This window comes from Parasteatoda tepidariorum, chromosome 2 (genome assembly GCF_043381705.1).
Source record: "Parasteatoda tepidariorum isolate YZ-2023 chromosome 2, CAS_Ptep_4.0, whole genome shotgun sequence".
Classification (NCBI taxonomy): Eukaryota; Metazoa; Arthropoda; class Arachnida; order Araneae; family Theridiidae; genus Parasteatoda; species Parasteatoda tepidariorum.
Window position 1 is genome coordinate 51,413,070 of NC_092205.1, and position 26,221 is coordinate 51,439,290.

The 26,221-nt window shown below is 29.5% G+C and overlaps 1 protein-coding gene and 1 long non-coding RNA gene across 2 annotated transcripts in view; both read left to right on the forward strand.

Annotated features, from left to right (window-relative positions):
• The window catches only part of LOC107446303 (fat-like cadherin-related tumor suppressor homolog), a 432,818-nt gene extending 412,966 nt beyond the window's left edge, over nt 1–19,852 (forward strand). Inside the window, exons 29-37 of the mRNA XM_071177570.1 lie at nt 2,027–2,902; nt 3,576–3,741; nt 3,820–3,996; nt 4,929–5,086; nt 6,980–7,344; nt 8,428–9,479; nt 10,443–10,574; nt 12,574–12,612; nt 15,453–19,852. Coding sequence (XP_071033671.1) covers nt 2,027–2,902; nt 3,576–3,741; nt 3,820–3,996; nt 4,929–5,086; nt 6,980–7,344; nt 8,428–9,479; nt 10,443–10,574; nt 12,574–12,612; nt 15,453–16,156 — 3,669 coding nt within the window. The 3' untranslated portion in view covers nt 16,157–19,852. The remainder of the gene's footprint in view (nt 1–2,026; nt 2,903–3,575; nt 3,742–3,819; nt 3,997–4,928; nt 5,087–6,979; nt 7,345–8,427; nt 9,480–10,442; nt 10,575–12,573; nt 12,613–15,452) is intronic.
• Nucleotides 19,853–22,325: 2,473 nt separating this feature from the next.
• Nucleotides 22,326–26,221, forward strand: part of LOC139425000 (uncharacterized) — a 133,800-nt gene continuing 129,904 nt past the window's right edge. The window contains exon 1 of the long non-coding RNA XR_011636151.1: nt 22,326–22,720. This is a non-coding gene — a long non-coding RNA (uncharacterized lncRNA). The remainder of the gene's footprint in view (nt 22,721–26,221) is intronic.

Consider the following 26,221-nt stretch of genomic DNA (forward strand, 5'->3'; position numbering starts at 1 on the left):
TTATCTCTCTGGTAGATTTGAAAATGTAGGAGAATGTTTCTTTAATACATATACTGTTTCTATTATATACACTATCTAATTACATAGGGGAACTAATTTTGAGATACAGAATAATGTAAGCCTTATCTTATGTTGTCTGTGCAAATCAGTTAAAGAGTTTAGTCTAAGATATTTGATGAAACTAATTAGACTCCTAACAAAAGGAACCTAACAAAAGAACCTAACCTAGGAACTCCTAACAAAAGCGGTCTAAAATACAAAATAGTTGAGTTTTTTAAATTATTGTTATTCAATACAATTTTCTTAGAAATATCTTGAATGGTACAGTTTGAAATTATTATGAATGCATGGAATTTTATGCCTGTATCCTCTATCACAATTTTCCTTCCTATCCTTTTATTAGCTGGACAAATTGGATAAAATTAAAAAACGAGTAAGTATTTTTATATCCTGCCCTATGTTCTTTTCCTGCATTAAAGTATTCACCTGTTAGATTTTATCAAAATTCTAAAATTACCTCCTTCTTCCAGTTTCTTGTTTATCCCCATAAATCAAGCTTGCTTGCATCAGTGTTTAAACCACTGTTCTATATTTTATTATGATAAAGCTTAGCTCATTTAGTTATTAAATTTATATAATTTAAAATGTTCATTAAAGTTACTCTTTAATGCAAATAAAAAATCTAGCTGTTTTAGAAAAACATGACTTTGCATTGTTGTTGATAAATGCCTTATATATTTTCTTATAAGCTTGAATTTCAATACATTCATAATCTTACTTTGAAGAAAGAGTTCGTTAAAATATTTAATATAATATTTTTTGTTTAATATTTTAAGTATTGTTGTTATACAGGGTGCTGTTGGTATCCAATTTGAAAAAAGTTCCTTCATCTCTGCGCAAAAGCTTCACCGTAAAGTACTTGTATAATTCCAAACTTTTTTTAACTTGTCAGTTTGATTCCCTAACTTATAAATAATGTGTGGGATGTGACATCCTATTATGCATATTAATCATGAAATTAACGAACAAACATAAAGGTGATAACACTATAATCTCACTTGTAAAAATTTTACTATAACTTATTTGATTTTTGTGGTAGTTAATATTTTAGTTTTTACCAACTAGTAATCCTATCTAGATTAGTATTTTACTGATAATTTTATTAACTTATTTAATCTCAGTGAGAATTGATGTATGTATACTAACTACGCAAAGTAAAAAATAAAAGTTGTTTATAATTTTTCAGTATTCTAGCCTTAAAAAAATCATTAATTTGTTAAATAGTAAAAACCTTTCAAAGAACTATTTGAACTTCTCAGCAATAAGCAGCTAAGAAAAGCGCATTCAAGTGAAATGATAAATGAAAATTTTAAATGTGTTATACTGATTTGAGTTTTAAAATTGTTTTAGAAAGTTTAGCTTTTGCTACCAGTGGTATATATATCTTGATTTACATGCTGTAATTCGCTAATTGAGACTATTTTATCTGTATATTTTGGATACAGATAAATTAGTCTTAGTTTGTTTTCAAGTAATAATGTAGCTACCGTGCATTGTTTCTTTTCATGTACTTTGTTTCTAATTGCTCATTTGTAACAAAATCTTTAACTTATATTAATTATGAACAGTTTCAATCCATCATTGCAAATAAGTTTTATTGCTAAGTAAATTTTTCTTTTGAATAAATATTTGAGTTTCTGCTTTTTCCAGCCATATTTTTTATTCTGGATCTAATTATTTTGCCTTTTTTTCTCTCCTATTTTGCCTTTTTTTCCCCTATCACAATTATTTTTACATGAAAGAAATGTGTTATTGAAAAGCAAAGGCTGAAATCATTATATATAAAATAAGAATTTCTGGTTCAAAATATTTTATTTTCTCCAAATTTAAGTTTCTCATGCAAAATTTTTATCGTAATTTTTCCAATTATCTAATACTCACATTATTTGTTTTGTTTGAAAATTTTTAAACATGTTGAGTATATTATTATTTCAAACTAAACTATTATCCATCTGTATTTTTCTAGGAAGGAAAACCATTAGGTTTTACTGTTTTAAAATTCACTGTCACTGACCAAGATGCACCACCCAACACAGGACCTTTTATCTTTGATATACTCTCCGGGAATGACGAAAATGCTTTTCGGGTGGTACAGCAAGACGCTACCTTACGTACAGCCAGTAAATTTGACGTGAAAAATCAAAGTGAGTTTCTTCTCCAAGTTCGTGTCACTGATGGTGGTAACCCACCTTTATACAGTGATACTTGGGTGAATATCATAGTCATCGAAGAAAGCAGATTTCCACCCCTAGTTACACCTTTAGATGTATCAGTCAGTTCATACCTAGATGAATTTCCTGGTGGTGTCATGGGCCGAGTTCATGCTACCGATCAAGATCCTTATGATAAGCTTATCTATGACATACTATCTCCTCATCAAAACTTATTTACCATTGACAGAGAAGATGGTACTATTGTTGCCCTACCAGGATTGGACGTTGGATCTTATGAACTCAATGTAAGTGTGTCTGACGGGAAATTTACTACTTTTACCACGATTTCCATTGATGTAAACCTCATCACTGGTGAAGCTGTTAGCAATAGTGTTGCTATTCGGTTGGATGATGTCACTCCAGAGGATTTTCTTTTGACTTACAAAAAAGGCTTTTTAAGAGGTTTGCGAAACATTCTGAATGTCCGGATGAAAGATGTCGAAATAATCAGCCTTCAGCCGACTCTTCAAGAAAAGAAACGTAAACAACGAACTGCACAGCAAGACTTGGATGTTGTCTTTGCTGTGCATGCTGGTGCTAATGGTTTCCATCCGTCCAGTGCTGTAAGAGCGAAAGTCAAAGAAAAGACAGATGTTCTTGAAGCAAGTGTTGGTCTGAAAGTTGTAAAGGTAATTTAACTATGTAAAAAAATTTTAAATTTGGAGTTTTTATCATTATTATTTTTCTCAATATGTATTTTATTATTAATGTTTATCCTTAATGTTTCTATAATTTTAATTTTACATTATAGTAAATCTTTCATTTAAAATAAAGAAATTGCATTGTTTAAAGATTTATTTGCATTTAATTCATTTGTACGAGTAACTAATGATGTAAATTATGTTTATTAATTTATATTTATTAATATATTTATACAGTCATTTTTTAAAAAAAATTTATATTGCTAAGTATTGCTAACTAATTAATGCTAAGCATTTTCGCAGAACATCTAATCTCTAAATAGGCAATATTTATAAACTTGATTGAGTTATTTACAAAAAAATGTTTTTAGCCTTTTGTTTAAATTATAATTACACTTAGATTGTTTATACCTAACAAAATTTCTTTTAATTCCCTTCCTCTTCACTTCATAACAGATATTGCCTTGAACTTCCTCTGCATTCATTTTATAAAATTATTAGAATAACCCAATGAGGAAATATTAAAATAACCCGTGTTTTCTTTCACTATGCCATTAACAGTAGAAAGTTATTTATCCTATTTTTATTTATGAATGTCTATAAATTAGAATAGAATTTGATTTACTTACTAAATGCCTGCTATATAATTATTATTTTACAGATTATGGAAGATCGATGCACTAAAGATCGCTGTGTAAATGGAAAATGTGTAGACCTCATTGTTTTAGACAAAGCCTTCGCTATCAGCATTACCACTGATGCAATGAGTTATGTTTGTCCTCAACATTACCGAAAATTAGAATGTGCATGTGAACCTGGATTTGGAGGTAATTAATGAAGAATTTACACATTATATTGAATTTTTTCTTTGTATCAAATGAACTTATCTGAACATTTTATTACAGGTCCTCAGTGTGAGCTAGCTGTTAATGAGTGTTCTCGTCGACCTTGTCCCTCATATCGAATATGTCACCCTGAGCCAACAATATTAGGTTATATTTGTCGCTGTCCTGAGGGCAAAAGTGGCTCACTTTGTGATAGAAATAAAGGTGCTACCTGCAAAGGACCCAATTGTTATGATGGTAGCGTTGCTGTTTAATTGTATCCTAAATTTTGTTATCATTTAATGATACTAATTTTAGTAAAATTAAGATACTTACTAATAGTAATTAGTTGTGTAACTGTATTTGTATTTACATGTTAGGTTTAAATGCTGATCATTACTACAAGGTATTAAATCTAACCATCTTGGATCTTTATAACATTTTCAAGAATTTATCTTTGGTTCCTTGAATACTTTAAAAATCTTTTTCTTATGGTTAATAAAATTTTAATTTTTAAATTTTCAAAAAAAAAATGCTTCCTCCTTGTCAGTCTTGCTTTAAAATGCTATAATTGAAATTCTATTATTTTTTATGACTATTATGACATTTGATAACTAATACTATGTGTAATAATTATGTGTTTACAAATTTTGTAAGATTAATATGCTAATCATTTTGTTTTAATCCATTTCAAAATTAATCACGTGAATTTGAAAATGATATGCAACATGACTCTTTTCAGTACAAAACAAGATTATATTTGCCATAAACACTACTCAATTTTCTCTTGAATGAGTTTTTATGCTACTTTATATCTCCCATAAAGCTAGAATTATTACATTTTGTAGCACTGCTGGTATTGAAAAAAAAGTGTTTTTTTACAAATTTTAAAGATATATCGCTTTACAATCATAAGTAAAAAAGTTTTTTTTTTTTTTAATTGGGGGTGGGTCTGTATTTAGGAGCTCAAATAATGCCATTCCTGTAAATTTCATGAAAATTTAGATCCTAAAGTTAAAATTATTTTTTTATGTCTGATTTGGCATAGAATGTTCCATAAGTCTTATTTAATTGTATTCTACAATTGTATACTTTTAAATGTATGTAAGGTTGTTACTAATGCTGTTATTAGTTATAATTTTTAACTAATAATGTATTGAATAATAATATATTTCTATTATCCTTTTTAGAAAAAACTCCTATATCTTTCCAAGGTAAAAGCTATGTATCATATGTGCTAAATAAACCTGTTGATCACCATATGAGCTTAGTAATACAGTTCAGAACAAAGCAAGCAACAGGGAATCTAATGTATGCAGCTGGTATTCGAGATTACTTTATTTTGGAAGTAAGTATTAAGTTCCTTATCAATTTCTTAATCTGTACTTAATCTTTAAGAACGCTTGTGGTGAGAGCTGTATTAAATTCACTGTGTTATGAGCGTTTGTCGTGAGACCTAGTTTAAGTTCACAGTTGTGTGTGCGGTCTCTCCTGTGTTGCTATTAGCAGTCTAGTGTTCTGCAGTATCCCATTCTGTGTAAATATTGACTGAGAAGCAACAGCGTGAGGAGGACAATGACACAGTCATAAAAAGCTGGTCAACTTTTCAATGTGGATCATCCATTGAAGTGGGCGTTACTTTCGATGTAAGCAATTAAATAATCTCATCCAAATCACCAATGTGGGGAGTGTGTTATCCACTATGCCAACCTTCATCTATCCAAAGGTACCTCGATATTGAATCCGAGTTAGAATCGTATATACTAGTGAATTGAGGTTTGATAATCGTAGTGGTAGTTACATCACAGGTGCCCATTTTCAAGACATGCCAGGCATGAATGTAAGGAAACAAAAATGATTTGAAATAAATACTTTAAAGTTGCCAACGAAAAATGGCAAAAGTGAAGAGCGAAACTGTAAAAACCGCATAAGCCGAGAGAAGAAAAAAATTTAAAACAGGACAAGAAAAATCACTGTTTCCAAGAGGCAAATAAAGGTAAAATGCATTTCCATGTGTTACGAAGAGGAGAGTGGAACTAATGTTTTTAGCAAGGAAATCAGCATTCAAATGAATAAAACAAGATTCCAGGGCATCAAGATGAGCGGATGTAACTGGGCTTGAAATAATTTTAGAATTGTTGAAATTGATTTTATACCCAAGATTCCAACAGTATGAAGCAATAGAAGATTTTTCGAATTCATGATAATGGACGTATCTATCGTGCTCCTTAAGTTTAAATTTTAAAACATGTTTAGTTTTCCCGATGTTGCCAAGGTCGCACAGACAAAGAATGTGGTAAATGGACCCAGCGATTATGAAAGCCAATGGGATCATTAAGAGACTTAAATTTGATTTTGATAACGGGCTTGAAAATGACTTAAAAGCCAAAACGGGAGAGGATATTAGCAATTTTATAACAAGCGAAAGACGAAAATTCTTGTTTGTTATAAAATTGCTAATATCTGCAAAATATCCTCTCCTGCTTTCTGCACTCAGAAAAACAATGCTCCCTTGACTGCCTCCTCTAAATGTTCTACTATATTTCTATGTGTGTGTATGTATATGTAGGGACGGCATGAGTGGTCGTCTTGAATAAAAGACACTGTTCTTTAACAAAAACATATATTGAAAAGAATACATAAATATGTACAATTAACAATAACGTAAATAACACAAAAAATTTATGATTTAGAGTTTATGCGATCTTTATAAATGATCACTTTTCCTCTTTGGAGTTCATATACATCTTTTTCTGTTCGTTCCAAACCAACGTACACAAACTGCCCATAGATTTTTCAATCAATAAGAAAAAAAGAAATGCTTGAATGTAAAGATAATAGAGGGAAGACAATATGAACAAACTGCCCTTATAGATAATCATAAAAAATATGTTACTAATATTTAAATATCAAAAATAGAAAAAATATTTGCATGTTTTATTTATTTTGCAACACGGTTAAGAGAATGAAGATAGACATAAGGAGGAAGAAAGAAAGGGATATGTAAACTTTGCCCCCAAATTTCATCACAACAAAAGCTGTGAGAGCCGGTGCCCTTATAGGATAAATACTGTGACGTTTTTGATTATTTTTTGTTATCTGTAGATACTGATAATTAATATTTAATCCTTAAAACAATTATAATAAGAGTAAAAATATTTGTCATAAATCATCTGAGAAATAATATCTTGTTAGTTTTTTTCTATTTTAATAAATATATCTTATAAACTTTTCTTTACAGATAAAAAATGGCTTGATACAGTACAGATTCGACTGTGGAAGTGGGGAAGGAAAGCTTCGTATTGATCAGTTCAAAGTAAATGATGGAAATTGGCACAAAGTGAGGGTTGAACGTAGAGGAAAAACTGCCGAGCTTATTTTAGATAAAAGACTGCGAGCTTCTGGTAAATCTCATGGATCTCATGAAGTGCTCAATTTAGATGGAAATGATGTTTATTTTGGAGCTGAAGTTAGAACCAAGTTAGAAGGACTTAACTTTGAAGATATCAGGATGGGATTTAATGGCTGCATGGATGACATTCAAATTGATGGCATAGTGTTGCCTTTGCATGTCAATGGCAACACAGCTGTTGCGACATTAAACAGGTTTGCATACTTTTTTTTGTGTTTTTAAGGATTTTAATGGGGTGCCTGTATCCTGATTGGTTGTTAAAATGTGACATTTGTTTAAGTTAACAACTGTTCTATTTCAAGGAAGCCAAACCCATCGAGTACCAGCTCTTTAAAGTGACATATTCTATATTCTTTCACAAAGATTTCAATGCTTGCACTATAAAATTCTTAACACAAAAACAGGTACACAAAATGAAATATTTCACAGTTACAATAAAATACATAAACAAATAGCAAGTCTAAGTTGAGTAAACGATGTAGACGAGAAAAAAATCATATTTCAACAAATTTGATGTGCGATTCATCTATAATTTCTAAACAAGAAGAATTTACTTATAATTTATTTTGTTTAGAAATTACTGATAACTTTATAACAAAATTTAATTCATCAGAGTAATGTGTACAGATTCTGAAGCTGAACATATCCTAAGTCATTATATTGCAGATTATTGTAATTGTGCAATATGAATATTTTAGCTTACATTATTTGTGTAATTATCATGCTAGTGCATTATGTTTAAAACCAAACTCGCATATCACACTGAGCTCTTGGAATTTTAAATTTTTACAGTGGTTACTTTTTCAAAACATGTTGCTTCTTTTTAAAAAAATTTAAACCATCAAAAAATTTATTAATATTGATAATGTAAGCTATTTCTTTTTAAACATTTCTTGAAATATGGTAATATGGTTCATTTCTAAAATGAAGAAAAATTTTAAGAAACATGGAGTGAAATAAAGTAATTTTCGAAAGATTAAAAAATAATCTTAATTCCATACTTAATAAAACAAAATGATAAAATGCAATTGGTGTGCATCTTTGACAAAAAAAAGAGAAAAATATGGGGTTCAAGTGGCGTCGAACAGACAAGTTTTTATTTTTCGTATATTTAGTAACCCTGCTGACTGTTTCGACCTTCAATTTTGCTATAATGTAGATTTATCTAAAAGTTTTCAATGCTAAATTTGATTTAAAAAAAACTATGCAAAATATTTATCAATTGCAAAAATTCTCTTCAAATATCCACAAATTAAAGTTATTTTTTTTGGTTTCAGGGTTAAAAAAATAGATCTCCACTGTGGTGTCCTTTTAGATTTAGGAGTTTGTAGCAGCCAACCTTGTCTAAATGGTGGTACCTGTATTCCTACAAGTTCTGCATTTATGTGCCAATGCTCTGCTCGTTATCAAGGAAATTACTGTGAAGTAGATTTAGACCCTTGTGCGTCAAATCCCTGTTTAAATGGCGGAATATGTCGCAAACATGACAACAAATATACTTGCACATGCCCTTCTGGAATCAGCGGTGAACGTTGTGAATTTGGTCGCTATTGCAAACCAAGCCCATGTCATAATAGAGGAATTTGTGAGGAGGGTACTTTTGGCCCTATTTGTAAATGCAATGGATATTATGGAGAGCTTTGTCAGTATGACATAGATGAGTGCCAAACAGTTCCTTGTGCCAGCGGTGCTTGCATAAATCTTCAGGGTAGCTTTAAATGCCACTGCCCGCCAAATATGACTGGTTCCTTGTGTAATGAGCATTTATTTACAACTTCAATTACGTCTTCTAGCTGGAATACTACTATTGAAGAAATCATTGGTATATCTGTTGTAGTATTTTTTATTCTTCTATTAGCAATGATCTTGGTATGCTGTTGGCGTTATAGACATAAACGCCAACAATTGAGACCAAATAATGAAGTACTAGATACTGCAACTAATGAGTATCTATTAAAAAATTCTGTATTTGAAAAAGACAATTTAAATCGTAAAATAAGTAATTTAGAAGTCACGACTAGTTTCACTACTCCTCCATTACCTCCAAGACCTGCTTCCTACACCCCCAGTACTCAAGATTCTGTCAATGCCCTCAATAACTTCGATACGGTCCGTAGTTATGGTAGCGCTGCTGATGACTTAGAAAACTTTCCCCGCCAAAGTAATGACTATGTACAAAATATAAGCAAACCCTCTATTACTGGTGTGATTCCTGCTTTGGTGCCACCACCTCCGTCCAGTTCAGACAACGATTCAGTGAAAAAAGGGAATTGGGATAAAGATCATTTGAAATCAAAGAGCAAGCTGTATGAAAATAAAGTACCAAAAGGTAAAACTTATAAATATTTTGCTTGTTTTTTTTCTCTATATAATGAAGTATTTGATTTCATGTAGTAAATATGAAATCAAAACCAAATCAGTATTCCAAATGTTTTGTGAGACACTAAGATAATTTGGCTGTTCATGACTTAGGAATTCTTATATTATTGTAACATTGTTATATTTTAATAATTTTAAATTTGACATAGAAATGAAGATTAAGGGGGAGGGACGGTTTATTTCTGTTTCTCACAAAATGACATCTGGTGAATTTTGAGGATATCTAAATTTTGACAAGTCATTGGCATGGAATGTCTTTTATTACCCAGAATCATTACACAGTGAAGATTGGTTGCAGGAGATTCCTGTCTGTCATTTTTTTTTTTTTTTTTTTTTTTTTTTTTTTTTTTTTTTTTTTTTTTTNTTTTTTTTTTTTTTTTTAGAATTAGCATTTATAGACATAAACTGTTTTTCTCCTTGTTCTTCAAATAGAAAATTTCAATGCAAGCAATTTTTTGATACCATGAACCTGAGTTACTTTTTCTGCTGGTTATCAACAACCATGAAAAAAAAACTGGTGATCCCTATGTTATTTAATGGGAAAATCGAGTATGGGAGGTTTATTTCAGTATAATTTTACCCAGAGTTATAAAATTTGAAGGGTTAATGTTAAAGTAGAAATTCAAGGAAGTTGTAAAAAGCATCTTAGCATATCTATTATTGTTATAATGTTTAGTTTTAGCTATATATTAATTTTTATAATATTTGCGTTATTGCTCCCTTGATTTTTTCCTCCAACAAAGAAGCTAATATTTTATTTGTTTAATATGTATGGTTTTTCTCTTCTCATCATTTCCTTTCAATCGTCACTATATATCACATCAATCTTGTTAACTTTTTAAAAACTTGAAACTTCTTCAAAGTTATTCAATGAAACTTAGATTGCATTCACCATAAATATTTCCATTTGCAGACCTGCAAATGCGTAAAGTTGGTGATGTTCCTGGTCTGAATACAATACCTGCTCCAGTTGTGCCATCTCGTGGTCCGTCCAGCCTTGGTGTGCCTTCGGTTTTAAGCCTCAACTCTGTTGATGACATGCCAGGTAGTGAATATAACTCATTATTTTTTGTTTTTTTTTAATTCAGTTCAAAATTTTAGTTTTAATATAGAGAAATACTTTTCTAAACATATTTATTATAGTTAAGAATTTTTGCAATAACTTTGTTTTAAAAAATAAGTTAAAGAATAACAAAATCGTATTTTTATACTGATAGTTTCATTTCTTTTAGACTATAAATTTCTATTCTTACTGAAACAAATAACATGGTGTTAAAAATATAGTGCAACTGCAGAATTATATTTTTGTGTCTGTAATTAACTATATCCTTGTTTATTTTGAAATGTGTTTTTAAGATTGAAATGTCATATCTACAGTTGAAACACAAGATATTTGATTAACCACTTTTTTTTTTCTTTCTCCTTTAAAACTCCTACCCCTGGGCATAATTGTGTAGAATCTTTCCTGGGATGTGCAATCGTTCAAAAATAGCGGAAGAATTTTTTTTTTACAATGTTGAACATCAGCTTAAAGTTTGAGCAGTAGGACTAATGCTTGGAAGATTAAATTTACTGAAATTTTGAACTTATCATATAAGCATTACACTGAAGAATTTTAAAAACTGATGAGTCTCTAGATTTCTTTATTCAGAACTAGTTAGCTTACATTTAGTAAGCCAAACAAAGTAGATTTAGGTTTGCTGTAACTTTTAAATTGTAAAAGCTGCTTGATAAACTGTAGCAGAAATATTTTTTATTTTTAATAATTATGTATAATAATCCTCCAAACGTTGAACATTTGAGCAAATGTGTTTAACAAAAAAAAATTCTTATACCCCTTCTTCTCAATTGATTAATGCAGAAAAAATAATTTTGCATAACATGGAAGCAACCAAATTAAATGGCAAAAACTTCAAAATCAAAACTCAAGGAGTCAACATACTTTTCATTTGCAAAATATTATTCTAGGCCTTAACAAATACTAATTATAATAAACAATTTTCATAATTTTTTCCATTGTATCGCATTTAATATTACCTGTCTTATTTAAAAACAAGCTAGCATTTACTCAACTAAGAAACTTTATACAACTAAATTAAATGGCAATAACTTTGATGCCAAGTGTTAACATGCCAATTCCAAAATATTATTGTAAGCATAAGGAAATATCATAATAAACAATTTTCATAACTTTTCCTATTGTGTTACTTTTAATATCTGTCCTATTTAAGAACAAAGTAGCATTTACTCAATTTTATCAAAGTGTCTTATCTCAGTGATGGGCTAGTTTGGTAGTGAACTTGCCAATCACAATTACAGGTCCTATTAGATTGTAACCTTTTCATAAGTCTTAATTAGACCATCCACTTTTTGTTTATGAGCCGTATCCTTTTTTCTGTGCAATTATGATCTTTTTTTGACCCAGCCCATTGCCATCTAATCTAATAAAAGTGATTACTTCATCACTCACAAATCTTCCTAAATTTCTATTTCTACCATTAAAAATAGGAAGCAAAGTGTTAGAATGCCTTATTAGTATTATTTCATTGGAGTTGTATTTAAAGCAGTTTGGTGATTAAAAAAAAGTGATTACTTCATCACTCACAAATCTTCCTAAATTACTATTTCTACCATTAAAAATAGGAAGCAAAGTGTTAGAATGCCTTAGTAGTAGTATTATTTCATTGGAGTTGTATTAAAAGCAGTTTGGTTTGTAATTTGCCTTTTTTTTATTATTAGTTCATCTGCTTCTATCTTATGTTTTTTCTTTCTTTTTTGGAATACAGTTGAAGTGAATGAACAATATCACTAGTGTAAGAACTTCAATTTTTTTCTCTAGGTAAAAGCATGCTGATTTTTGATATTGTGTTTACTTTGAAGAAGAGTTTAGTATTTTAAAAGTCTTTGGCTTTTTGTAGCTGTAGGAATTTTTTGCTGTTTTATTTGTCTTATTTTTTTAATTTGTATATCTTTGATTTCAACAATTAGTTAAAAACAAAACTATTATCTTGGTTACTTGATTACAAATATTCATTCTCACACAGCGACCGAGAACAAAAGTGGGAGAAGAAACACTGCGGAAGGTACTTTAAGTTTTCTTTTTTTGTTCATTTTTTTTCCTACTTTTTGCATTAAGTGCATGTTCTTCACCCACTGCCTGCTGCATGGAATTTTTTTTCTCCTTGGAATAAATGTGTGGTTTTTTTTTAACTCCAACGATTTATTCAAAAACAGATTTTTTCAAGGGTATGTAATGCTTCACGCTTAGCTAATCCATGTTATAATGTTCATGGAGTTTGCTAAAGCTAACCGCTTGGAACTATTAATAGCTTTCATTTATACTGTATATATCTTAAGAAATAGTTTTTTACTAATTCATTGCCTATTAATATGTAAGATGTATTTGGTATTGATATAATATGGTTATTTTAATTATCTGATTTTTAAATAAATTAAAGAGAAAGCAGATGTGAATGATGAGTGAAATGTGAAATGTGAATGATGAGTAAAAAAATTATGTTTGTATTTTATTCAAAGTAAATCATTCATGAACCTTTTTTTTATGTAAAGAATTGTGATTAGCTTTAAACTACTCTACAGTAAGTTATGAATTTCAAACTAGTTGAGTCCCAAAAATGAGGAATGATTTCTAAACTAAAGAAGAAAAAAAAAGGAAATTTGAAATAATCAATTGATGGCACTTCTGACTTTAAAAAAAATAAAATTTAGTTTCTGCAACACATAAGAAGACCATTCCATATCATAAGACCATTAATGAAATATTTGCATAAATGTCTATTAATTTTTCAAATTGTTACAGGTTGTTGTAGTTACTGAGAAATGTAGTTTCTTTTAAAAAAATAAGTAAATAAAGCATTGATTCATAGTTTTTCTCTTTAAGCATTGCCATCTATTGGCAAATATTGTAATTAACTTTGAAAGTTGGTAAGAATCCCTTCCTAGTGATCTAAGCAGAATGCTGCAAACCGCACATTTCAATCACTTTTCTTAACAAATTATTGGTCAACCCAAATTAGGAAACTTTGTCTTCATTGTTATGAGAAATTATCTTTCAAAATTCTTATTCCTTAAATTTATCAAAAATTTTGCTATAATTATGTACAAATTGTTAATAATATGCATTGCAGTTTTTATTAGTAGTACTAGTATAATTATTCTAACTTTTGAAGAAAAAAAATTTCTTATTTTTAAAGACAGAGTTTATAAGATTATTTGGGAAAAAATTCAAGGAACTCTGTAGTTGAGAAATCTTGTATGAATACTGAAGATATAGCTTTTTGGATAAAATACTAATTGTTTTTTTCATTCACTTACAACATGCTTTCTTCCCCCCTCCCAACTGTGTCTTTCACTTTTTTTATATACGTGAATGCATGTTTTAAAATAGACATTTGTCTGTATATATCTAAATATTAAATGTTTATTGTGCATGTTACTTTTAAATGCATTACTATATATACTTTTCTTACCCGCACGTAGAATAGAATATGGTATTCGTTTGTTATGATATAAAATAAAAATTCTATTATGTTTGCATTTTTTAGAATAATCAAGAACTTTAGTTTTATCATGCAAAAGCATGATTATCCCATTGCATTATCACATAAAATATCATTTTGTGCAAAATGATTAATTAAGGCGTTCAATTGTAAAACCATTTTAAGAAAATTTCAGAAGAAATAAAAAAAATAATTTGTTATTGTGACACTTAAATTAATATGATTATTATTTAAATGAACTCAGACTGGAATTGATTAATTGAAGAAATGGGGATTGAGCTTGTTTTAATGCAAACCAATGGTCAACCATGTATATTTCGAAATTGAGATGTATTATATTAAATAGAGATAGATTAAATGTCCAACAGAAAAAATAAATAATTCTTGGGGGGAAAAAGTGCATTATTTAAAATAAATTTTATAAGTAGAAGATTTTCGAAGTTTGTTTACGTATGCTAACATACATTTGTATTTAAAATAATGCATCTTAGAAATGTATTACAACAAAAAAAAGTATTTCCAGCATTAATTTTTTTTTCTTTTTGAAAAAGATGAAAGTACACAAATATACCTGCTACCACAAATATACAAAGTCTGTGTATTTTAACTATTTTTTTTAACCTTTTAAATATAAATTCTTAGTGAGTAATATTGATAATAAAAGTTTAATAATCAAAGTTTTTTATGTAACTAATTATTAATATTTTTGTTAAGCCTTTTTGTATAATTATTTTCAAACATAACTTGTACTACTTAATTACATCTTGTTAAAAAAGCACATATTCAATGACATTGTTAAAATTAACTATTCGCAGTTACAATGAGAATAAAATTAATTCAAGCTTAATATTTTTACTATTATTTTTCTTTTAAAAAAATTCGTTAGTTTAAAAAATATTTATTACTCTAGAAGGTATATTCCATGTTCACTGTTGCTCACTGGCCCCAAAGTTGCTCTGGCTATATAGAAATTGCTTCGTTAAATATGTAGAGAGAGAGATTATAGAAAGAAATTATTTATCAGAATAAAAAGACTAGCTTTACTTAGAAGTAACAGATATATGAAATGTCCTTTTTTGATCAGAATCCATCAAAAAGTTTATAAAGTAACTATAGGACTTGCAAATTTAAAAAACAGATTCTGAAAAAATTTAATTTGTATGGTTTTTAAATTATACACCTTTATTTTCTATAATCTAATTACCTTCTCACTGTTGACACTTAATTTAGTTAAGATAAAAGTTACTGATTGCTTTCTTGTGCAGAAAACCTGTTCTTCTAGAGAAAAGAAATTCTACTAAAGAAAACATTTCCCTAGATCTGTCAGCAGTTTAAAGCTTACGTACTTACGATTATTTATTACACACAGCTTATAAACTTTTTTTTTCTTTTAAATTTTATAGGTTACATATGGGATTGTTCAGATTGGGCAGTTGCATCTCAAAAACCATTAGCTAATATTATTGAAGTATCCACCAAAGAAATACGGGACTCATCCAGTATTCCAAGTACTGAATCCAACAGCAGGGCTAGCCAAATCGAGCTGTTACCCAAAGAAAGTGATGTAGGTAACTTAAATGATTTGAAACAACATAACAACCAATCTGGAAGTGAAGATTTTGATCAGTCTGAGTACGTGGGTGACTCAGAAAATAACGATGATTTCGATGATGCTCTTCTTCCTGTGCCAAACTTCGAAAGCATCCTTGGAATGAACGAACTTGAATTTGCTGATGAGGTGGACAGTCTTCCAGTTTCCCCCCACAAATATCAGCGTCATCCCAACTCATACCTCCCCACTCATGCCACAAGTACTGCGAACACTAGCCCTGATCATACGTGGAACGGTGATCAGCGCCAAATTTGTGATCTCTCCGATGATGAAGTTATGACGTATGGTTTTCCATCACAAGGTGGACGTGGATTTCTCAGGGACGGGCTTGATAACTTGTCCATGTCAGTTGGTGGTTACACATCAACGAATGCCTCTTTCTCAGATATTTCTGGAGCTATCTGCGGAATTGATGACAGTGATGTGGACTATGAGCATATTGATTCTAAACAACCTCAAATTTTGAATGAAAAGTTTTGCTCTACTCATTTATAACTGATTTGTAAAATAGTTTTTGTTTTTCTCTAAATGGTTCCTGATTTTAAATCAAAATTTTCATTTTTGTTTTCATTGAAATTAGTGAGGTGTATTCATTTTATAATCAAATGAAATCTTAAATTACATAAAATAAGCATAGAAAATAAGATAGAATAAATAGAAGTCATGATCATTGTTTTTTAAAGTAAATGAAGCTTTAAAAAATTGAAGCAAACTATTTTACTTATGAAAAAAATTAAAATAGTATTGTTTTAAATTGAAAAAAAAATTTGTTAATGTGATTTTCAAATTCTTGTTAATTTGGAGAAATTACTCAGCTAGATGTAATTTTTAATGAAACTGTATTTTATATTATTTTTGTTCCATATTAATGCACTTAAATGGTGATAATTTTCATTCTAATTTACAAGATATTTATTTCAAAATAAAAAAATAGATTTTTGTTTTAAACTTTGTGATATGCTTAAAAACTTATAATTAAATTGCTTTTCCCTTAATGCAGCTTTTTTTCCTTGTCTTTCATATCTGTTATTACTGACCTCTTCTATGTTCATTATTTATGCATCTTTTTTTTTTCTTCATTATTGTTTCATGTGTATGTTTTTTTATATATGACACTTTTTCCTTTCAAAATTTAAGTTGTTTGAACACATTCATGTGATGAAAAAAGTTTCTGCTTTAAGAAGAAAAAAAATTTTGTTTTTTCTTTCTTTTTTGTTAAAACATTGTACATACCATTTTCATGCATGCATCTTGCTATCAAAATTGAACTAATTGAATCTCACAATAATGAAAAATAATACTCTGTTTGAAAATTAATGAGAAAGTCAATTTTGAAACTAACTAAAAGAAAAGTCTGGAATAAATAAAGGTTAGTTTTTGCCTCAAATATTAATGCTATTTACAAGAAATTTAGTTGAACACTTTTGCTATAACAAATGAAATAAATTGTAGAAAATTCAATTGTTACATCTTTGTACTTCATTTCACTTACTGCCTGAGTGGTATCATAATTTTTCAAAGTTAGTACAAAGCTATATTTTTACATATCTCGTTTGTACGTTTATTTTTAATTTTTTTAACATTTTACTTTTGTAATAATTTTGATAGCATTTGTAAGTGATTTATTCCTTTTTTTATGAATACTTAATTGTATCTATACATTCTTTTTTAAGGTTTTTGTATTTAAATCAATCATTGTAAATGAGAAGAGCAGAACTATATAAATGTGATATCTGTAAATGGCAGCTTATTTTGAAAAAATTTATCTTTTTTATAACTGCTGCTTTTTTGTGCCAAAAATGCTAATTTTTTCTCCCTTTCATATTTAAAACTAAATTTCATTTCACACTTTTAATTTTACCTTTTGGATGATTTCGTATAATCACTCATGTTTATTATCTGATTTTCATATATTTTTCCAGTTCTTAATCCAATATAATAAGTGTTATTTTTGAAGTTCAACTTATTATGAGCATGTCCTAATTATTATTTTGCATGCAGTTAAAAACATGTACTGTTTCTATGTGCTAAAATCTTTTTCCAACATTCCATTTTGTGTCCAACAGAATGTTACTGACAACACGTGTTAAAATTTGCACCAGTTTTTAAGCTTACAATAACTTTATTTTGCTAACTGGCGTTGTGGGTGTTGTTAAAATGTGTCATGAGTCTTGTTATTTCAATTTTCTGAAATCTTGTATACTGCTAAAGTTTTGCACTAAAGTAAAAATGCTTTGTTACTTTGTGATTTAATTAAAATCATAATATACTTGCTAGTTTGTTAAAAAATATTGCTTTTACTCAGTTCTGGTATTCTTTAACTATTGACTCCAAGGACCACTTCATTAGTAGTTCAGATTATTTATGTTTATTAGTCTGTTTTAAGAGATCAATGTGAATAAAATAAATGAATTCACATTATTTTACATGAAAAACATAGACTCTTTGAATTAAACAGGTTAAAGAAACTACATAAATTCAAATGCCCTGACAATAGTGTTTAATTAATTAAAATTTCTCTTGCTTACAAATTTTCCTATAAATTAATACTTCGTTCACAAGTTGCATTAGGATAATGTATCTTATTTCTGTGCCTAATTCGGGTTGTTAAAAGTTATAACCGAGATTATATTTAAATTTTTATTGAACGAAACGTTTTAAAATAATAAATGTGGCAGTTTTTCTATTGACGATTATTGCTATATATAAGCATTACAACATCAGCGAAACTGGATGAGAATATGCTACTGATATTTTTGCTATAAATCACGTAAGATTTACTCGCATGAAAATTCAGCTTTTTTGACATTTGGCCAATCTCATCCCTGAAAATAGCACTAAGTATTGTATTTTGCTTATTAATCAAACAATTAAGTTAGCTGGGTATTCTTTTAGATTTGTTTATGTTTAACCAATAAATTGTAATAACTACACTATATTTTTACTTATTAGAGTAGAAAATTTTTTTTATAATAAAACACAAAAAATATATATTGAAAACTATGGTGTTTAAAAGATGGACAATTTATTGTAACCCTTAACATTTTGAATGTTTTTATTTTTAACTGTTGTAAACATTTAATACAGTAAACAAATTTAATAACTTAAGTTATAATACTGTACCTGTATATCTAAATCTGTTTGGTGTACTTTTTAAGATACATCTTATACTGCTTATACTGATCTTCATTTTTATACTGAATTTCCCACTTAAGTTAAATTTTCTTTATCGCAGTTATTTATTAAGATCATCACATTATGCTACATTTCTAGACGAAACTTGAAACCTTCTAAATCTTTTTATGTGATTCAATGGTTAAAAACCCTGAACTCGAGTGGATTACTGAACAATTTCTTTGAAAAATAATAAGTTTTTTAGTCAAATTAATCATTCTTTAATGTAATTCATTATTTTGTAGTAAGTGTATTGCTTATTTTTGTTTAGTTCTAATTGAACTTAGTTACAAAGTTTGAACTTAGTTACAGCAAAATAAAGTGTTTCTGTCAATATTAAAAATATTTTTATTTGTCTTAACTGTTGTATTTAAGTGCCTACAATTTCCAGAGTTTCTATGCTGTTTCAAATATGAAAATAAATATAACTTTAAAATATTGTTGTAAAAATGTAAACCAGTTTATATAAAGTGAAATATTAAGAAGAAAAAAAAATTTTTTTTTTCAAATTTAGCTAATTAGATTGTGCATTTTCAACTTGAAACTCTCTAACTAGACCTTGTATATGCTAGTTATAATATTTTATACCATATTTGAATATATCTTCCTGCATATTGTTCTTTTGTAACTAAATTTATTTATAAGCCATTTCTATAATTTTTAAAACAAAACTTTCTTAAAAACCTTAGAAAAATATTACTGTATAAAAAAAAAGATACCCACATTGAATGATTAAAGGCAATCTCTTGTTCATAAAAAAAATAGAAATTTCAGATTTATATGTTAGATTGATCTTGTAATTTACTTTACCCTGTGCATTTACTACATTAAATTATTAGTCAGAGCTCTGCGACCAACTTTTTGCAAACGCCAAACATTTCTGTCCAAATCTGGCGCAGTGCGTCTGTTTGAGAATATTTGTCCATATTGGTGCTACTTAAGCCATTTTGCATTGTGTATATAAAAAAGTGTACATAGTTCTTAAAATGTCTTGTAATAAAAATTTTCATAAATTTTTACAGTTTTTTCACTCATTTCACATATTTCATTCTATGATTGTCTGTGATAATAGCTAATATTTTCTTTTGATGCTTGAAAAAATTTCTGTCAAATGTCCATAAACAAAATCACTGAATCAGCTGTCTGTACTTAATTATTTCAAGGGATTAAGTACAGTAATCCAAACAGCTAGGAACGAAACCGTTGCACTTTCTCCAAGATTAATAAACTTGTTGTAGATCATTTACGTCGCACTAGAACTGCACAGTGGGCTATTGGCGACAGTCTGGGAAACATCCCTAAGGATGATCCAAAGACATGCCATCACAATTTCGATCTTCTGCAGAGGGGATGACAACCCCACTAGTCCAACGACCTGCACACGAAGTCGAGCACTTTACAGTAGAACAGTTTAACGAGGACCAATACCGCACATCCTCGGGGCCCCTACACAGACTGACCACAGCCAGTGATGCTTGACTTCGGTGATCTGCTGAGAACTGTGTCTTAATGATCAGTCCACTGCGGGACATTAATAAACTTGGAATGATTTATTTAAATTTAAGCAAAATAACATTGAGACTGCCAATCATAAATAGCCATTTTTTGAGAACTCATGCTAAACAAAAGAAAAAATCTTTTTCATACTATTTCTAATGGCTAGACAAAAAGTTTAAAAAATTACAGACTCAAACAGTATAACCAAGAACAAGAAGGCTGAGGTCATTGCCTAATGTGTGATCTTGCTCCCAGTACCTAGATTTCTCTGTAGATCCACGACTGCCTTACAACTTAGCGGTTCACAGACCGGAGCGGATGAACCTTGTCCATTACTTCTCCAGAGTAAAAAAAGATAAGTGAAAAAGTAGAATCGGTTGAAACGCCAATGCGGAATATTTGAGCAGCTAGGCGATTGTGTCCTGTAAACAGACAAAAAAAAACGCAATTGCATTGTGTTTTGGTTGTATCGGGAAGACATCCTCTGCTTTTTATGATAGTCTTGAGTCTAGAGGTCTCGTTAACCATTAGAGATAAATCTATGGTTCTTTTTGCAAACATTTTAATCTTCCAATAAAACAAAAAGTCCGCTTGTTCATCTGCCCCCTCCACAGTGACTAGGCACCCACTGGAGAACAATTTGTTTACTGATTAAAACGAGTATTCTCAGGAATTCTTGACATTGTTAGATTTCAGATGTTAATGGGTGTTCAACAGAGCTAATTGTCTGGATGTCTGCCTTTTTTTATTGTAATGGATAGCTAATGATTGATTTGAGCTATATATATGGCTACTACTTTACCCAATATAACTTGCTTTGGTGTACAAAAAAAAGCAAAACACGACGCGACATAATATGACAGTCAAACTGAGAACAGAAAAAAAAATGCCATATTGAATCCTTCAGTTGATGTTATTTCACTTTGTAGCAGAATGCTTTCTGTCCTAACTTTAATGTGGAATGAAAATAAGAAAAAAAAACTGAACAACGCTCATTTTTTATTGTTAAAATGAAAACAATTTTTAAAAAAAAGTGTCAGTAGAATATTAAACAAGAAAATGTCAAACCATATATTCAGATTAAGATTTTAATATGTTAATTTTAAAATTCCTATTTCTTTAATCTTCTAAAAATCTTCGGATATTTTTCTTTCCCTCTTCTCAGTTGTATTGGAATGCACTACGATATTCCATAATTTTATTCGATAATTTTTTCATTTCTTAATATTTTTCGTATTTAATTGTCAAAAATATTTTTTTTTAATTTCCCCGACTCTTTCTGTTAGAACTACATTCAATATATTATGTAGTTTTCAGTTTTATATAGTTTCCTAACTTAAAAGTTTATAATCTATTTGAAAATCAAGATAGAAAACTAACGTTCTTCATTCTCCCATGACTCTCCACACTCTCATGGTGAAAGCATGCGAAGTGTTACCATAGGTAGAGAGTTCCTGTAGCCCATTTCGATCAATGTTAAGTCCCGCAGTGGACTGATCGTTAAGACACGGTTTCCAGCAGATCACCGAAGTCAAGCATCACTGGCTGCGGTCAGTGTGCGGGTGGGTGACCTCTTGGATCAGTCTGCGTAGGGACCGAAAGTGTGCGGTATTGGTCCTCTTTAAACTGTGCTATCGTAAAGTGCTCGACTTCGCGTGCAGGTCGTTGGGCTACCGAAGCGGGTGCCATCCCCTCTGCAGAGGATATAAATTGTGNGGATTCGTGAGAAGCTCATCATCAGGGATGTTTCCCAGACCGTCGCCAATAGCCCATTGTGCAGCTCTAGTGCGACGTAAATGAACAACAACAACGATCAATGTTAAAGAAAAGTCGATGCTAATAGTCATTCAGATGTGAAAGAAACCAAGAACCGTACATTTTAAAAAATAAGCAGATATGTGTGCTCAATTCAAAGAACGTATAAATCTTCGTTAAGTTGAAGAAAGGAAAAAACAGCATCAAGATACATCCAGGTTTTCTGTGAAATTCGAACCCACTACCTCAACGCTTCTAAGCGTTTGGCGTAAGGACAATGCCCCTCAGTCATGTAGGCTTCAACGCTTCTTGACTATATTACACCAGACTATAAGAAATTCGTCTTGTTTCAAGTATTTTAAGCGCTTATGATCTGCAGTGACCTCTTCCACTTAACACAACAAAAAAAAATTATAATTATCGCAAATTTAGCAATACAAAATGTTCAAGTAGTTGTTAAATTTAATGTAGAGCCGTGTTTTAAGCTATATTTTTATAGATTAGAATATTTTACATTAATTAATTGAACTTCACTCTGTATTTTAAATAACCAACACGTGAGTAAATAAAAATCTTGTTTGATTTCGCATTGCTCTTCAATGAATTTAAAAATTTACAAAATCTTACAACCAGGTAAGTGTAAATTTTGAAAAACTTCGTAAAAATTATTTGTATTTAATTGTAAAAATGTTTTAATTCTGACTACGGAATAAATTTTTAGAATATTATCTTGTACTAATCGTATACTAAGCAATCAAAGTTTTGTTTATAATCGCCTAATATTTTATTATATTAAATGTGCAAAATAAATAAATTTCAAATTTGCGATTTTTCTCGTAATCGTGAAAATGTTGTTTTGTAACGCGATTGCTTTATTATTATTTTTTTAAAAAAATATTTTAGATATTAGAATGATTTAGCATTTTCACATAGCAACCCCACATTGAAGTGCTTATGAATGCAGTTGCTATAGAACAATCTCAGTTTTCACTTGAGCTAATGCACAGCATTCGTGCGTGATGCTATTTGTAAATGCTATATCTCTCGTTTAAAATTCCGCTTATTGTATTTGCTACGACTTATTAAAATCTTGTTTTTCAAGTTGTTTCAATTATATAGTTCAAATGTTATAATGTAGTGAGCAAAAAATAAATAAATAAAATCTATATCACCCAGAATAACTTTTATTCTTGTGATCGGATAGATTTTCACGGACTAAAATAAATTTTTAATGGTTCGAAAAATTAACCTAAAAATACAAATTAATTGCCAACTATTAAGTTACGGAATCTATCACAAAAACGTACTTTTTTCTCGGTTTAAACGCTTTTTTTTACCTCTTAATAGGGATTTGGATTACGTTTACTCTAAAATAGTCCAAAAAGGACAAAATTAATAGTTGTTAACTATTTTATATAATAAGAGCCGAAATTTCGAGTTGAAAGGCATACAAAATTTTTACACCATTTTAAAAATGAAAAAATTTCAACGAAATCGAATAGATATTGAGAAATGAAAATTTAAAAATACGCCTTTTTTCAAAATTTTATATCTCAGAACAGAAACCGTTCGACTGGTTTCTTTTAAATTTTTTATATAAAAAAAAAATAATTTAAAATCATGTAAAAATTTGTATACCTCCCAATTCAAAATTTTTTCGGTTATCATTTTGCTGGTCAAGATTCTGACTCTGTAGTTAAGACTAATTAATTAGAATATTTGAGGTCAATCCTTTGAACCATTAGGATTGATTTTCAGTATGCGTCGAAATTCAATCATTCGAATTAAATTCAGGGTGGTATCTTCAGCTCACTTCACTTTAAAGTTTATATTTTTGAAGATCGAAAATGAACGAGGTACTACAATTTTGCTTTTAGGGCTTTTTAGTCATAATTAATTCCAAAATCAAACGATTTTTCTTCCCATTTGGCTGTTGTGTGTGAACTTTTAAACTGTTGAATTTATTTATCTTCTATACGATTTGAAATGATAAAAATTGAAACAATATTTAATACAAATTTGTCAATGACATGAAGAAATAACTAATAAATAAATGAAAATGTATGTAGAATTCAAACAAAAATGTTCGATTTATAAATTTTACTCGTCGTTCCTTTCAGTTTTCTATAAGACATAAATTAAAATCAGCTTTCAATTTAAAAATTCTTGTTTTAATTTTGTCTAACTTATGTGCTCAATTGAACTTCACTATTAATTGTAATGAAGTAATTCGCCTTATAAAAAGTATACATATTTGTTTCCATTTATTTATTTATTCAAGCAAACGATTTTACAAATGTTTCAATCAAAAATAAATGCTTAAATTTATTTATAGTCAGTCATTTATGAGTCAAATACAGTTCGTCAATCACATAATCTAGGATACGACTAAATAAATAAGCCATAATTCTAGGATACGATTAAATGGCTTAAATTTAAAAGTGATCGGAAAAGTAAAATTTAAAAGCGAAAAAATTACTGCAATATTTTAAGCAAACGAATTTTATAAACATCGCTTTTTTAGAATTTTTCAGTCAAAAACTTTAGTTAATGTAGATTTGAATCATTTTTAAATTATTTTCGATAGATATAATGTTTATAGATGCAATATATCATTATAAACCAGCAGTTTATGCGAAACAATATAAAGAAAATAACATTTTTAAGGATCTCAAGTTAAAAGTAAAATTCTTTTTTGTTATGTCATGTTATTAACATTCACTCCAAAGCAGCTTAAATTGTTCTACAAATATTGATCAGTAGTGTTCATAATAATCATTTTATAAAAATTTTCATTTTAACTGTACATTCCCTAAAGAGAAATCGTAAGTTCTGTAGCAATATATCACACAATATTAATATAAATAATTTATTTTCCAAGTGAGTATTAATATTTTTATTTAGTAGATAAATTTATTTCCGAACTTATTGTCAACTCAAATTATTTTATTTGAAAACTATCCTTCCATTTGATTTCAATAAATAAGTTTTTTTACATTTTAATTTTTCTTTTCTATACAAAATTTGGAATCTATTTAATATATCCATGTAATTTTTTACTGTACTAAAATATCTGCGTAGTTTTTTACGCTCTATTACAAACAAAATACCTACCAAAATAAAAAAATTTATAAAGAAATTTTATAATGACTAAAGGCAAAAATTTCTGTCTTCAGGCTATTGTTGCTGAAAGTATGGAATCAAGTAGGACCCATGTTATTCCGCTAAATATACAAATTGATAAGTTAAAAAAATTAAAAAAAAAACTATCTATTCATGGACCTCTATGCCGACCCGTTCAATAGCTCTAGATGCAGCCGCGATGGCACAGGGGATAGAGCGTTCGCATTCCAATTGAACCATTCCAATCGCATTCCAATCCGCATTTCTGGTGAACCGGGTTCGAATCCGCATCCGCCTTGAGCCGACCACAGTGGTGGACGGATCATGGGTTAGAGTCCCTTTGCCGTCAGGGTAACCGTGGGAGGTTCTCGTGGTCTTCCTCTCCGTGTAACACAAAGGCAGATTAGTTCCATCAAAAAGTCCTCCACGAAGGTAAATTTCTTCCAATACTTGATCCAGGTGTTCCCTTGTCTTCTGGATTGGGTTCAAAATTTCAAGGCTACGGAGTTGAACATTAGTAGTCGCCAAAAAATTGGGTCTGCAGTTCAACGACGGTTATAAAATGAAATAGATCTAAATAAGATTTCAGCAGAGGTATTGACTTGAGATTTTGAGAACTACAGCAAAGTGGTGTTCCCGCTTAGGTACAGAAACAGGAAATTTTCGAATGGCAACACCCATATTTTTTCATCGCAAAATGTTCAGCGAAAGCAAAAACCCTAAGCAGCGTTGGAACGGTACGCGTATCTCAAATGGACACACTATGCACGACGCTAGCGCAAAAAGCAGCTCTACGCACGCCCAAAAAATCCCAATCGTGGAGCTCAGAGAAAATTTGAATATGAGAGAGGTAAGACAATAATCATTGATGATGACGCAGATTGAACGAAAGGAAAAGTTTATTTAAATCACAAATTTTCTACATCGGCGGCATCACAGGCAATTAATTGCACGTTGCATGCAGGAGACTAGACAATAAATCTGAACCTAACATTGCATGAGGGATATTTG